The 15,290-nt window shown below is 37.2% G+C and overlaps 1 protein-coding gene across 1 annotated transcript in view; it reads left to right on the top strand.

The window, feature by feature from the left end:
- Positions 1-15,290, top strand: part of LOC123316425 (dynein axonemal heavy chain 3) — a 2,043,583-nt gene that overhangs the window by 1,900,149 nt on the left and 128,144 nt on the right. Inside the window, exons 50-51 of the mRNA XM_044902499.1 lie at positions 4,408-4,565; positions 4,622-4,781. Coding sequence (XP_044758434.1) covers positions 4,408-4,565; positions 4,622-4,781 — 318 coding nt within the window. The remainder of the gene's footprint in view (positions 1-4,407; positions 4,566-4,621; positions 4,782-15,290) is intronic.

Here is a 15,290-nt window from a genome sequence, read left to right as displayed (position 1 = left end):
TAGAAATCAAGTTTGCCGAAAGAAGAGTTCCACAACTCGAAAGAAAACTGAAGGAGTGTATGGGTGTCCTAAGAAATCAAATCCCCCTGACGTTTTCAATGAATATCAGGCAAGACAAATAAGATCCTACAATGGACGTTTTAATAAGGTTAGGAATGTTCAAAGGAGTAAATTTGACAGACTTATAAAAGAGCATATTTTGAAGCTGTCCACGAAGCAGTCTTCGCTGGTAAACCTCTCTGGTGTGGAGTTACCCGAGGGTGTAAAGACAATGCTGTCACTAGGTCCTAAGTTTGGAGTCCCTCCGCACAACAACCAGATATCTATAAAAAAGATTTTATCTGATGTAGAATATATCATAAGCGATTAGAGCGAGAGAACTAGAGATATTATTAGGGCTCAAACCACCAACATTATTACGAACTTCCACTTCAGCAATAGAAGAAAACCAAGCTATTTATATTCATTATATAAAGAAACCAAGAACTTCCTCAGATCAAGAGATGACTTGGAGGTGTTAAACTCAGACAAAAGTAATGTGAGCGTTCTGATGACATCTGTGGACTATTTTGAGAGATGTGATACGCTGGTGAACGATGAACAGATATATGAACTTTTGAATAGAGACCCGAGACCCCACCAACCAAATCGAAACAAAGAACAATAAGCTGGTTAAATTCCTAAAAGACTCGAAATTTGTTGATGTCTCTGAAGCAAGGGACCTCATGTCATATGATACTGTACCCCCACGATTCTACGGCCTACCCAAGCTACATAAAGAAGGAATTCCTATGCGACCGATTGTGAACACCATAGGTTCCCCTACATCCAAAATGAGTAAATATATGGCCAACATCCTGAAGAAATCATTCTCAGACTATATGGAATTTTCGGTAATAAACTCTAAGAAATTTGCAGAGGAGATTAATGGCTTCAAACTACCCGACGAATATGAGCTAATCTCCCTGGACGCAGTTTCACTGTTTACCAATATTTCACTGGAGCTTGTAATGGATATTATTGACCAGGAGTGGGATTTAATTCTCCGAAACACAGAAATTCCAAAGTAGACATTTATCGACATAATCGAGTTCATTTTTCAGTGCAACTATTTCATATATAAGGACAACTTCTATAGACAGAAATTTGGTTGCCCGATGGGTAACAGTCTGATTCCTATTTTCTTCATCATCTAAAGTGCCAAAGAGAATCTTGGAAATTTTTCCTTCTATATAAACAAGGCCTCTTTTATTCCTTGATGGGATTAATTCATGCAAGATATGCTTATATGCAAAAAGCTGATTTAATGTCAACTCATATAAGTATTGCGTCGCAGTATCCGTTGTTTCATTTTTATTAATTATGTCACTTAAAATTTCTTCGTGTTTGTTCAGAATTGAATCAATTTGGGAAAAGTTATAATGATACATGAGGAAATGATCATTTTCTATAATATATGTTTTGGGACCACTGAAGGTGATTATATTATTCCTTATTTCTTTTGTTTTCAGGCAAAATGTGGTTGTGAGAGAAATTAAGATGATCCCTAGGTGAAGGTAGACCATCCTGAAACAGACGATAATTACTTTTTCCTTTGTTTGATTTTACCCTTATGGTAAAAGTGCCCTTTATTGGCATAAGAATATTGTCCAAAATTTTGATCTTGGCCTCTTTGAATCTCGGTTTTAATTTTGCATCTGCCGGTAATTTAAAAAACGCTTTTCGATTTTCATCTAAACTAACATCCTCAGCTGTATTTTCATTTACTTTCTGCCTTCTATTATCATTTTTCTTGTTGTTATCTGCTGAAACTCTAGAAATTTCTGTAAGATTTTTATTATATTGATCGATATAATTGGAAAATTTTTCATTATCGGTGTATTCAACAGGCAAATCTGATTTTATAATTTGTATGGGACTATATTTGAGAGTAGAATGAGTGGAATTATTGTAACTTAAAAGTGCTCTATTCAATTTTTCTCATGAACTCAAATTTTTATCTTCAATGACCCTGATTTGTTGAATTAGTGTTGAGTGAAATCTCTCAACAATAGAATTTGATGTAGGATTGTAGTTGGTCACGTAGTGAATTTCGATATTATGAATGGAAGCGAATTCTTGGAATAAGGCAGAATTCCGTTGGCTGTCGTAATTTTCCTAGGAGTTCGGTGATTGGAGAAATAGCGAATACAACATTCTACGATTTCCGCTGCCGTTTTGCTTTTCAGAATGAAACTTGAAAATGCCTTGAAAATGAATCGACCAATGTTAGACAGGGTGTTTTCGCAATGTTGATTGTATCAGCGTATAAGTGTTCGAAAGGCTTTTCACCGATTGGATTTTGTTTGAAGATCACAACTGTTAACATAACGTTGGACTTTCAATAACATATTTGGGAAATAGAATTTTTTCTTGAGGCTTTCCACATTTTCTTGAATACTTCGATGTGTGGTTTTGGTTTCATGGTACAGTTTGATTTTTTCCATTTGATCTTCTTCGTTTTCTATGTCTTCCAACAAAGTGTTTGAAATTTTAAACTTGAAACTTCCTGAATAGAATAGTTTTTGTGAATACTGAATAAATGATGTTTCGATATTTTTATTTTGGGAGAAAATTCCATGTGTCTTATCGAGGACTATGAATTCTTTTAGAAATTGTGTGAATTGACTTTCTTCTGAAATAGTTACATTGAGCCTAATTTTTGATTGCAAAAAGCATTCGACAGCATGTGGCATAAGGGACTACTCTTCAAATTGAACAAGATAAAATGCCCTTCTAATTTAATAAAGCTCTGCACGCAGTTTCTGGGAAACAAAAATCTGACGGTCAAAATAAACAACTCATTTTCAATATCTTTCTCTCCTGAGCAAGGAACACCACAGGGATCTTCACTTTCCACAACTCTATACAAATTCTATGGTTATGACATCTACCCTAAAACCACAAAGAAAAAATACATATTACAATCTTAGAGACGTGCGGGCAAGCACTACAGCTTCTGGTAAATGACATTATCAAATGGTTCATTAAATGGAGACTAACACCTAACCCATCCAAATCACAACTAATAATTTTCGATCACATAATTACACATGGATCACCACATATAATTATTAACGGCACGACTGTAACACCATCCCCATCAATAACATACTTGGGAGTTCAAATCGATATCAGTTACAATTTCAACAGTCACTCAAGACTAATTAAAAAAAAGACCATATCTAGTGTTTGGGAAACTATTTTGCTTTGGATATTTTTTAAATTACGCGCGCGATATGTGGTATCAGGGGTCTCCTCATCTCCCTCCTAACGGCACGGGGGGAAAGAAGACATATGTAGAAGAAGAGACTCCAAGAAGGATCGATGATATCGATTGATCCCGCATGTGATGAATTTTTATGCCGCTCGCTATTTTCGCTGACTTTTTGTTTTCAACTATTTTCGCTTTATAATCGCCGCTATTAATTGAGCCCTCTGGACATTACTACAAGTGTGTGGACTTGCAGCAGACTGCGAAAAGACTCTGCAAGATGACGAATACGGAATAAGGTAGGTCTCTGATGCCAACCCGTTATTATTCTCTAAAATTTCAAATGACTAAATATTTATACAGTCCCTCACTTCTCACCTTTCTTTGAGCTTACTTTCCCTAACATCTAGAGCGAAATATTTGGCAAAGCTAACCTATAAGAAACAGGGTATCAACATAAAGAGTGCTACAAAAATATATAAGAATATATGTCGACCCTTACTGGAATACGCACATCCAATGTTTGCCAATTGCAAAGCCCCAGCCATCAAAAATCTGGAGGTGGCAGAAACGACAGCACTGAGGACCATCACTAGAATGAGGCACCCTACAATGTTCTGCATAATCCCCCAAACCACCTGCTTTTCTCAGCAGAAGGAACTGAGTCGATCAAGGAGAGGATCAATAGGTTGAATAAAAAATTTTATACTAGATTGTTAGAGTTAGAAGAAGTGATCCCCCAATATCATAAAGATGCAGACATTTCAACTAGAAAACACTCAACAGAGACTCTAATAAACAAATTAAGTCATGTTTTATGTTAATATATAATTGTAAAATTTTTATATATTGAAGTGTTAATCTATAGGCTCGTCTGTAGGCTGAAGGACCTCAGGTCGATGGCCAATTGCTTATATGTTATATTTGCAATAAACGACTGTTACTACTACTATTCCATCACTGATAATTTATTATTGTTATTCATTAGAACTCAAAAAATTAACAGTGAATATTGTTTGATCTAGAGTCTAGGGGGCTACATTTTTTTTCCTTCAAGAATACATCGAAAAACAATTTTTTTCAAGATGCGTCATACAATGGGTGCTTATAATATACAATTATCGTTTCATGTTGAATAAATGAATTGTTTTCAGATGTTTCTGAGTGATTATAAAGAGGTACCATATGAAGCCCTTACTTATCTAGCAGGAGAATGTAACTATGGGGGACGAGTGACCGACGATAAGGACAGAAGACTGCTCAATTCCCTCCTCAGTATATTTTATACCCCAGAAACAGTTATAACCCCACTGTGAGAGATGAAATTTTGAGTTTTCATTACCCCAAACTCAACAACATCTTTTTCAGTTACAAATTCTCCCCTAGTGGTATTTACTACGTTCCGCAAGATACTACATACGAAGGATGTGTGAATTATATAAAATCTTTACCCTTAATACCGCTTCCTGAGGTTTACGGCCTTCACGAAAATGCCGACATAACGAAAGATAACCAAGAAACAGCAACAGTGAGTAGAAGATGTCATATTTGATGTTTTGTGTAGTCAGGTATAAGGGTGTTTTCAAAGATGATTTTTCTGACAGAAGGTAGACCTTATCAAAACGAGTCACTTAACCGAAAATTGTCTTTATAAAATATCCAAGATGGCTGAGATACAACCCTAGAAGTTCAACAAAATTTCATTGAATTTCAAGTACGGGACTGTGCAAGGTGAATCCGGTATCTCAAAAACGAAACAAAACATGAACATATGGCTAGACAATGAATGATTCAGTACCAAGTTCATCGGATTAGATGCATCAGGCAACTTTCCGGAGAATCGTAATTGTTGTGTCGTGCAATTTAGGGTGAAAAAAAAAATGTAAAAAATCGAGGCAGTTTCTTAAGAGTGCTGATGTTAGTTATGATGAAAAAGTGATTTACTGTTTCCCCATTTTCTTCCATTATTACGACGATTGTTGAAATGTTCGAATAAGAAGATTGTGATACCCATTTTGAAAAAAATCGTCAATAATTTAGACAAATTTTATTGGTGAGATTTTGAAATATTATTCTATTTTTTACACTTGTGTCCTAAGTCTATCAGTTGGTATCGAAATGCGCCATTTCATAAAATCGTGTAAGTTACTAAAAAATAGTGACAACAATTCGGCAATCCTAAGTTTCCATTTTCATTACCACGTAAATATCGAACGAGCCAATATCCTAAACAAATCAGAAGATAAGTTTTTCCCACTGCTTTGCGATGATAATTTATCTAACAAACAGTCTAGGGTCGTATCAGTATCTATTTCATTAATCATATTCATATCATCATATTTTTTTTAAATTTTTCATTTCGAAAGTTTTGTATAGGTGATTTTTGGTGAAACACTTCTCTTTGACCAGTTCTACTTTCTGTTGAAAAAATAAGCCTCACCTTCAAATACACCCTGTATATTAAAGCGTCTAAATAAATAGTTGCTTAAGGATGTAGAGGAAATGAAAAAGTGTCAAATAGGATTAGAACTATAACCTAAAATTTGAGGTTTTTACCCGAACTATTTACTTGGGTATCCGCAATTTGCCTCAGTGGAGACGGGGGTATTCTTCAGGTTGGTAAGATATATTAGGTAATGGAATGGGCGCCAGGTGGATTTCTTCCCGGAAATACCTTCCAGCCAGAACAAAACAACTCTTAAATTTACTAAAAGAGTGTAAGGATAAAAGGTTTATACAGATAGCACAAGATACAGCACAAGATAGCAGATACAGCCAATTAGTAATCACAAGAAGTAAGAGTAAGTTGGTCGCAATTGAACTATAAGAAGGGGGTCACTAATGCAAAACAAGGAGAAAGATAAGAGGAAATTGAGGAAATCAAATATCAACCGAGTCGCGGCGCATGAGTATGCGCAGGCGCGTAGTATGGTAACAGTTTATGCGGAACTATTTGTTGAAAAAAACTACGTTCAATCAGTACCTCACAAATGAAAGAATCGTCGGTATATATAGGCGATATGTCGTCAGACAATGAGGATTTGTAATCCTACGAATGATATGATAATGACAACTTTCTTTGTATCACTTGCAAGAAACTATCCTTACTTGTAAGTGGTATATCGACAAAGGTAATGAGATAATGTAATCTGTATTAAACTGAAAGTCTTCGCAGTCTCAAACTGCTTAATAAAGTTTTTCACAAAAAGTAGGATTATCGAAAGAAAATAATTAGGAATAGGCAACTTTCATAAATACACATATTTCAACAGTCCCAAACTTGCGTTTAAATCCTCAATGGTCCTCAACTTGATTTCTCCCTTCACTCCTTCTACACTTCTCCAATCTTCTCGATTCCAAGTTGGCTGTCCTTGAAATCGATCTCCAGAGTTGTCGATAACTCAGCAATAGCTTCAAACCTCTACGGAGAAAACGTATTGCTCCACCAAGACGTTACGAGACAACGACGTTCTACTTACACCATGTAGATGAGGAGTGCAATAATGATGTTTCGACAGTGTTGAAGGATTTAATCCTTATCACGTAGAAGAGAAATTGACTAATACTAAACACAAAAAGAACGAGGAAATTTTCAACACATACCCAGTAGTGCGGGGGCAGTCAATGAGATTTCTTGTCCACCGAGTGGAATTTTCCAGTGAATTTCAACCAAATTTCGCCAAATTCAGCCCTGTATACGGCAATTACTTATGAAGAGAAAATATCACACCAAATTTCAAATATCACCACGTGCTATTAGAGCAGCAGAATATTCAAAGAAACTTCCTTCGAGTGAAATAAGGAAAATACCAGTTTCTTCAAAATGAAAAAGGGCTTGACTTGGCAATAATGCACAAAATAAGATTATCGACATAAATCCCACAATGACTGTAAGTCGAAAATTCAAGAAATCGCAAATGATCACTTTCAGCTTCTAATTAAAATTGCTATAATCATAGATTCCCTGGCCCGTCAATTTTTTTCACACGTCTATCTATGATCAATAGTTGACACCTATAGCTCTAATGCACGCAGTTCCAAATATAAACAATAACATTAACCTAAAAATGATGGAAAATTTCATAACAATTTTTGAGCACGGAACAGAATGTCTATTTTATCACATATTATGCAGTTAAAAATTCTTCCACTGTGTACGCTTTAATCTGAAGTATCGTAGATTTTCTTCTTGAAAAAATTGACATTGGTCACCACCCTCATTTGATTTGAAAGCTTATTATAGTATTTTATACACCTATGCTTTGGCCCTTTTTCTGTAAGTGAAAACTTTTGTGTTGGTTATGTCAATTGAATTGTTTTTGTATCATATTTTGTGTTTTAGTGTTTTAGTTTTAGTTCCAAAATAAGTTGTTTTTGAAAAAAAATATGAATATCGCTATAGCTTTGTATAGCCTCTTCTTCCTTAATATTTCCTTGCCTGTTTCTCTGCATGTCGTTTTCATCGGAAGAAGAAGAAGCCATTCCCATAAATGTGCGAATTGCTCTCTTTTTCATTTCGACCACATGCTTCATATTATTTCCACTTCCATAAAATATAATATTTATCCTATTATATATTGCATTCAAAACTTGCTTGGTAGACAGTTCTCTCAGACCAGGAACTTGTCAACATCCTTCGGCGCTTTTGGGAAGTCGATATGGAACCTGATTGCTCCCTTTGACCCCTGCCGAGAAAGAATCACCCGTCACTTCACTGGAAGAAGTGCCCTTGTCATCTAATCGTCTGGGCACCTATGCAAATGTAGCAACCAAGCAGTTGATTCGATTAGAACATCGCCTAGATAATAAGAGAGTGGTCACATGGAATTGGTTTCCGGGTCATGTGGCTGCCCTTGATATGAACCCTATTATATTCTTCATCATCCTTTACATCGTCCAAATGATTGTCCTGAAGAAAATAGAGTGATCTTCAACGCCCCCTGCACATCCGCTAATGGCAAATCCCTCAACGGTCTCCTGCTTATGGACCCTTCTGCTTCGTTTCGTCTACATCGATTTGTCTTTACTGTCGATATCCGACAGATGTATCGACAAATCCAGATACGCCTGGAGCAAAGTGCATAGCCTGGCGTTTTACCAAACAGAAACCCCTCCAATATTATCGCCTGAGCACCGTAATCTTTGAAGTTCCTCCTGCTCCTTATTTAGCACTTAGGACCCTTCGGCAGCTGGCTTCGAATGAGGGACCCAAATTCCCCTCTGCAAGGCAAGTCTTGCTGCATAGGATTTATGTGTCGATGATATCTTGACAGGCTGTTCATCCTGTCTGAAACTCGGATGAATTGCGACAGCAAGTCCAGGATCTGTTCATAACGGGTGGTTCTGAACTGCGAATAACGGACTTTTAACCAGCTTCCTCTGGTAGACGGTATTCTATCTGATCATCGTAGAGAATCATCCCCTATTGACCCCTTTTTTCTTGACCGTCAACGAAATCTCAAGACTTGGATGGAATACTGCAACTGATCACTACTTCTATTCTGTCCGCTTGAATTCAACGGCAGTCACCAAACGGACTGTGCTGGGTCAGATGGCCAGAAACTTCGATCCATTAGGATGGCTAACTAATGTCACCTTCTATGACAAAATTTTGTTCCGTCATCTCTGCCTACATTTCTCAAATGGGACCAACCTCCCTCGAATGAGATGCAGCCCTCGTGGTTCCAAGTTTAATTCGAGTTTTCCACTTTGACAGAGCTTCACATACCACGATTCATTCCCGCTGTTTTGTCTCCTCCTCATCGGTTGGTCGGCTTTAGTGAAGCCTCTGAATCGGGCTTTGCTGCAGTAGTTCATCTTCACACTTCTGCATCATCTGGTAATGCCATGTGTCTCTCCTAGCGTCAAAATCCAAAATTGCTCCTCGTAAGGTTGTGACCCTGCCTCGAAATAACTGTGCGGTGCCCATCTTCTTGTAAAACTCATGCATCATGTGTCCACTCACGTTTTGCAGCATCTCGGCTCTGAATGTATCACCTTTTGCTATTCTTCTGTTGCCTTGTTGTGGATCCGTGGTGAGAGTTATAGGTGGAACATATTTGTTGCCAATCGAGTCGCTAAAATACAGGATCTGATTCATTCAGATTGTTGGAGGCATGTCATGTCTGAGGACAATACAGCTGATGTTCCTCTCGAGGATTCATGCACGCAGACATTCATCATCATTCATTGTGGTGGCGTAGGCCTTCTTGGTTGTCTCTCGACTCGTCTCCGTGGCCTTTTTCCTCTGTTGATTCATCTCATGCTGAGCAAGTAGGCAGCAAACCCAAGCCGATCACTGTTTTTATGTTAGGAGCCATCTCCGATGAACCCACCATGATTGAACGTTTCTCCTCGTATCTTCGACTCAAGCGCGTAACTGCCTTTTGTCGAAGTGTCATACTGAATGCTCGTGGTCCATCTGTTTCTCGCTCTGGTTTTCCCTCCTCTGTTGAGCTCCAGGAAGGAAAATTCTGTTTAATTCGTCTAGTTCAATCTTTCATTTCGCTGAGGAGCTTGCTGAGCTTAAGAAATCTTCCTCTCGTCATCAAAACTCACCTTTTTTGTGACGAGCATGGACTTATACGTATTGGAGGCCGCCTTGCAGTATCCTCATTTCCATATAGAAACAAGCATCATCGTCTTCTGTACGCCGCCAGTTCCTTAGCTACTCATTCGTGCATTCGTAGACAGTACTGGATTTTGACTGGACGTAATGTTGTACGAATCGTCTACATAGGATGCACCGATGCTTCTCCTGCGAACCCTGTCCTCTGCACAGCCAATGGGCAATTTTCCACTTGAAATGCTATTCTCTTCTGTGGCTTTTCCTACTACTGGCGTTGACTATGCTGGTCTATTTTATGTGACGAGTGCACGATTACGCTGAGCTGTTAGCACCAAGGCATATCTAGTTGTCTTCATCTGCTTCACTACCAAAGCGGTTCACCTAGAACTGTCACCCAAGCTATCATTGCTGCTGATCATCGCTTCCTCGCACTCTTAGGTCATCCTTCCGTTATCTTTTTGGATAACGGGACCAACTTCTTGGGTGCACATAACTACCTCCGTGGCCTTGGCTGCTTATTGTGTACTCCACAATATCAGCAAAGTCTTTGTGATGCAGCCTCATCTTCCGGAACTGACTGGCGATTAATACCCCCTTCCAGTCCTCACTTGGGAGGCTTTTGGGAAGCCGCTGTCAAATCTGCTAAGCATAATTTTACTCGAGTTATCGGCGAGCAAAAATCCACTTTCGGAGTGTTTGTCACTGCCTGCAATCAGGATGAGGCAATCCTCAACTCCTGTGTTCTACCCATCGTCTGATCTCCTGATTCTGAGGGCCTCACATCAGGGCATTTTCTGGTTTTCCGCTCCCTCACCTCTCCTCCTGATAACAATGTCAGTTTCGTGTCTGTAAACTGTCTCGTTGGCAATTTGTCCAACGATTTCACCAGGACTTCTGGAAGCGTTGGCGTCAGGAGTACATGCATACCTTGCAGCAACGTCACAAATGGTTGCATCTATCTATTCCTTTCCTTCCAGGTACCGTTGTCATCATTCGAGATTATAATCATCCTCCTATAAAGTTGTCTATCGGCCGTATATCATCTGTTTTTCAATGAGCTGATTCCACTACTCGAGCAGCTAATGTTAGTACTGCATCTGGGACAATTAAACGATAGTCATTTTTTACTCCTAAGGAGGAGTAAAAAATGACTAATGAGGATACCTAAGGAGGTATCCTCTTCCAACTTGGTCAATTGTTTCTGTCTTCGTCGGTCTATTTACTCCTTTCGATTCATCTTACTGAAGAGTCAGTTCGAGGCGGGCCGATCGTGAACGTTAGGGTTGGTGTTTTAGATACAAGCTCCGTATATTTCTGAACATCTCGCACACCTCATTAATGACTCGATCTCGTTAGGAAGATTTCTTTCTATAGTGAAAACGGTAGAGGTTATTTCCATCCTCAAAAAAAAGCGACATTGATAACTATCGTCTCATTACATTCTTGCGCTCTTTATCTAAAACTATAGAAAGATTAGTTTATGATAGAATGTTGTACTTGGATATATATATATATATATATATACTTGAATTCATTTTTACCTAGTTCTTTATGACATGTAAAGGACTTATTCATTGGGTATCTAGGTTGAAGTTGAAATTTTCTTTAATGTTTACAAACGTTTCGGTGCATCCGCCTTCTTCAGTGTAAATATAATTTCAAAAGACATCACAATCTAAAAATTGCACACATTAATCAAATAAGTAAAAATGATTGCGAAATATCTCACAATTTGTTTTCCTTGTTGTTTGGATGTTGTCAAGTGGGTGCTGTCATCTTTATGTCATAGATCTAGAATTCAGTCCGTTCTTCATTGATTGTCAGTTCTTATTCTTCAATTTGGTGATCGTTTCAACAATGGCATATAAATACGGCTCAGATTTTTAGTGTCTAATCTGTCATTTACTGTGTTCTCGTCTGCCATTTGAACATGAATCATTTCCAAAATTTCTCTTTTATTTTGTTGAGGTTCGATTGCTAAAATTTTGGTGTACTCGTAATTGAAGTCGTGTTTTTGTGTTTTCTTATGCTTATTCAGTGCTGTGCTCGCGTTTTTTGTGTATTTATGTGCGTTTAATCGGTCTTGAAGTCTTTGTTAAGTCTGACCTATGTATTGTTTGTCACAATCTCGGCATGGCACACTGTATATCACCTGTGACTTTTTCATTTTTGATGTTGAAGCTTTAATCTTACTGAAAATCTGGCCTATTTGATTTTGCGGTTTGTGAACTAGTTCTCTCTTAAAAGGTTTCATGATGTTGTTAATTTTCTGTGACAGACCCTGGATTAATGGTAGGGGTATCCGTTTAGTGTTGTCAGTTGTGGATTTTTCTTTTTCTTGCGTATTGTATAGTCTGTGTGTTCTTTGTTTTATAAGTTTCTGAACCATAATCTTAGGGTAGTTGTTGGTGAACAATAGTTCCTTCACATCTGTTAATGTCCTTTCTCGCAGTACTGGTGATGTCAGCTTTAGCGCTCTGTCAATATATCCTATTGCTGTAATCTTTTTCTGGGATTGGTGGTGATTAGAATTGAAGTCCAAGGTGTGAATGGAATTTTGTTCCTTTCTTTACCACTGTGTCAAAAGCTCTCCATTTCCTGTCACAATTGTCATATCCAGAAAGTTTATGCTGTTGTTACTTTCCTCCTCCAGTGTGAATTCTAATGATTCATGGATATTATTGAAATGGTGTAGGATCTTAGTAATTTCGTCTGGTGTTGTGATAATTATACCATCATCCACATATCTTTTGTAGAATGTTGTTCCATATTGTTCCATGATTTTTTCTTCAATTAATTCCATGACTAACTGGGCTACAGGGCTAGACACAGGGTTACCCATGGCAACTCCTTTGATTTGTTTGTAGAAGTTATTTTCGTATTGAAAATAACTGTTGTTCATGATGAATTGAATAGTTTCTATAAATTTTTCTTTGGGTATTTTTGTGAACTGTGATATTTTTTCCCAATTTTTTTCAATTGCCTGCTTCGTCAAGTCGATGGGAATGTTTGTATAAAGTGACTTCACATCCAATGAGTATAATCGGTGGTTATTTTGTATTTTGATGTTTTTTAGTGACTCTTTTAGATGAAATGAGTTTTTTATATAGTAAGGATTAGTGTTTGTTACCTTTGAAAGGATGTTAGCCATATATTTTGACAACTTATACAATGGTGATTGTAGGAATGAGACTATTGGCCTCAGTGGTATGTTCTCCTTGTGGACTTTTGGTAATCCATACATTTTTGATATTTTACTGTTGTGGACAATCATAGTTTTTGCTTCTTGTGCTGTGATGTATTTCTCTTGTAACCAATCTTTGACTATTTTGTTGTTCTCCTTTTCCATTGTCACAGTCATATCCCGTTTCATACCTTTGTAGGTTGTTTTGTCATCTAAGAGTTCTTGCATTTTTTTGTTATATTCATCCTTGGTTATTATTACTACTTTATTGCCTTCGTCTGCTCTGATAACCTGTAAATCGTTGTTGTTTTTCAAAAATGTTTTTGTTTTCATGAAGTTTGATTTGACAATATTTTTCTTTTGTGATCTACCCTACAATTGTTTTTTGTATGTATTGAGAGTTTGTGTTATGTTTGTTCGGATGTGGTCTTGATCTTCCCTAGGCAATTCTTCGATTGAACTTTCTATTTGTGCAATTATATCGAGAACTGGAATTTCTCTTTCTCTGTCTACCTCTATAGCATATTTGGGGCCCAAGTTGAGTGTTTCTGTCACGAATTCAGGTAGTGTTGTCTGTGTTAAGTTTACTATTCTCGTTGTTTCTTTATTTATCTGTTTACAACTTTTCTGCGAATTTATCATTTTCTGGATTTTTCTGTCATAAATGGTTTTATGTTGGTCTATTGTATACTTCAATTTATGGTTCACATGTCTTTCTAGGATGTTTCTCGAATTTTTTCCCTTGATGTTTTCGAATTCGTTGAGTATTTTGTGGATTTTACCCTCTAACCTATTTATTATTTTGGTCGTGTCTGTTATCAACAAGTTTATCCTCCGGAAGATGAAGTTGTTTTTTAGTTTCTCATATTTGTCAGTGAGATATCCGCAATCGTATACAATATGATCTGTTTTCAGATTTAAAAATGTTGGGCATAATCTATACTGTTTGCACTTAAGCAGGAATATTCTTCTGGTTTTTGCTTTAGCAAGCTTGTCTATTAACTTTTGTGTGTTATTGTTATTGAGCTGTGCAGCTACGTCATGATCTTGGAAAATGCTTCCTTCCCCCTGCATTGTCATACTTGAATTCATTTTTACCTAGTTCTTTATGACATGTAAAGGACTTATTCATTGGGTATCTAGGTTGAAGTTGAAATTTTCTTTAATGTTTACAAACGTTTCGGCGCATCCGCCTTCTTCAGTGTAAATATAATTTAAAAAGACATCACAATCTAAAAATTGCACACATTAATCAAATAAGTAAAAATGATTGCGAAATATCTCACAATTTGTTTTCCTTGTTGTTTGGATGTTGTCAAGTGGGTGCTGTCATCTTTATGTCATAGATCTAGAATTCAGTCCGTTCTTCATTGATTGTCAGTTCTTATTCTTCAATTTGGTGATCGTTTCAACAATGGCATATAAATACGGCTCAGATTTTTAGTGTCTAATCTGTCATTCACTGTGTTCTCGTCTGCCATTTGAACATGAATCATTTCCAAAATTTCTCTTTTATTTTGTTGAGGTTCGATTGCTAAAATTTTGGTGTCCTCGTAATTAAAGTCGTGTTTTTGTGTTTTCTTATGCTTATTCAGTGCTGTGCTCGCGTTTTTTGTGTATTTATGTGCGTTTAATCGGTCTTGAAATCGGTTTGTGAACTAGTTCTCTCTTAAAAGGTTTCATGATGTTGTTAATTTTCTGTGACAGACCCTGGATGAATGGTAGGGGTATCCGTTTAGTGTTGTCAGTTGTGGATTTTTCTTTTTCTTGCGTATTGTATAGTCTGTGTGTTCTTTGTTTAATAAGTTTCTGAACCATAATCTTAGGGTAGTTGTTGGTGAACAATAGTTCCTTCACATCTGTTAATGTCCTTTCTCGCAGTACTGGTGATGTCAGCTTTAGCGCTCTGTCAATATATCCTATTGCTGTACTCTTTTTCTGGGATTGGTGGTGATTAGAATTGAAGTCCAAGATGTGAATGGAATTTTGTTCCTTTCTGTACCACTGTGTCAAAAGCTCTCCATTTCCTCTCACAATTGTCATATCCAGAAAGTTTATGCTGTTGTTACTTTCCTCCTCCAGTGTGAATTCTAATGATTCATGGATATTATTGAAATGGTGTAGGATCTTAGTAATTTCGTCTGGTGTTGTGATAATTATACCATCATCCACATATCTTTTGTAGAATGTTGTTCCATATTGTTCCATGATTTTTTCTTCAATTAATTCCATGACTAACTGGGCTACAGGGCTAGACACAGGGTTACCCATGGCAACTCCTTTGA

This window comes from Coccinella septempunctata, chromosome 7 (assembly GCF_907165205.1).
Source record: "Coccinella septempunctata chromosome 7, icCocSept1.1, whole genome shotgun sequence".
Taxonomy (NCBI): domain Eukaryota; kingdom Metazoa; phylum Arthropoda; class Insecta; order Coleoptera; family Coccinellidae; genus Coccinella; species Coccinella septempunctata.
The sequence above is the reverse complement of the archived record's forward strand: the minus strand, read 5'-3'. Positions and strand labels throughout refer to the sequence as shown.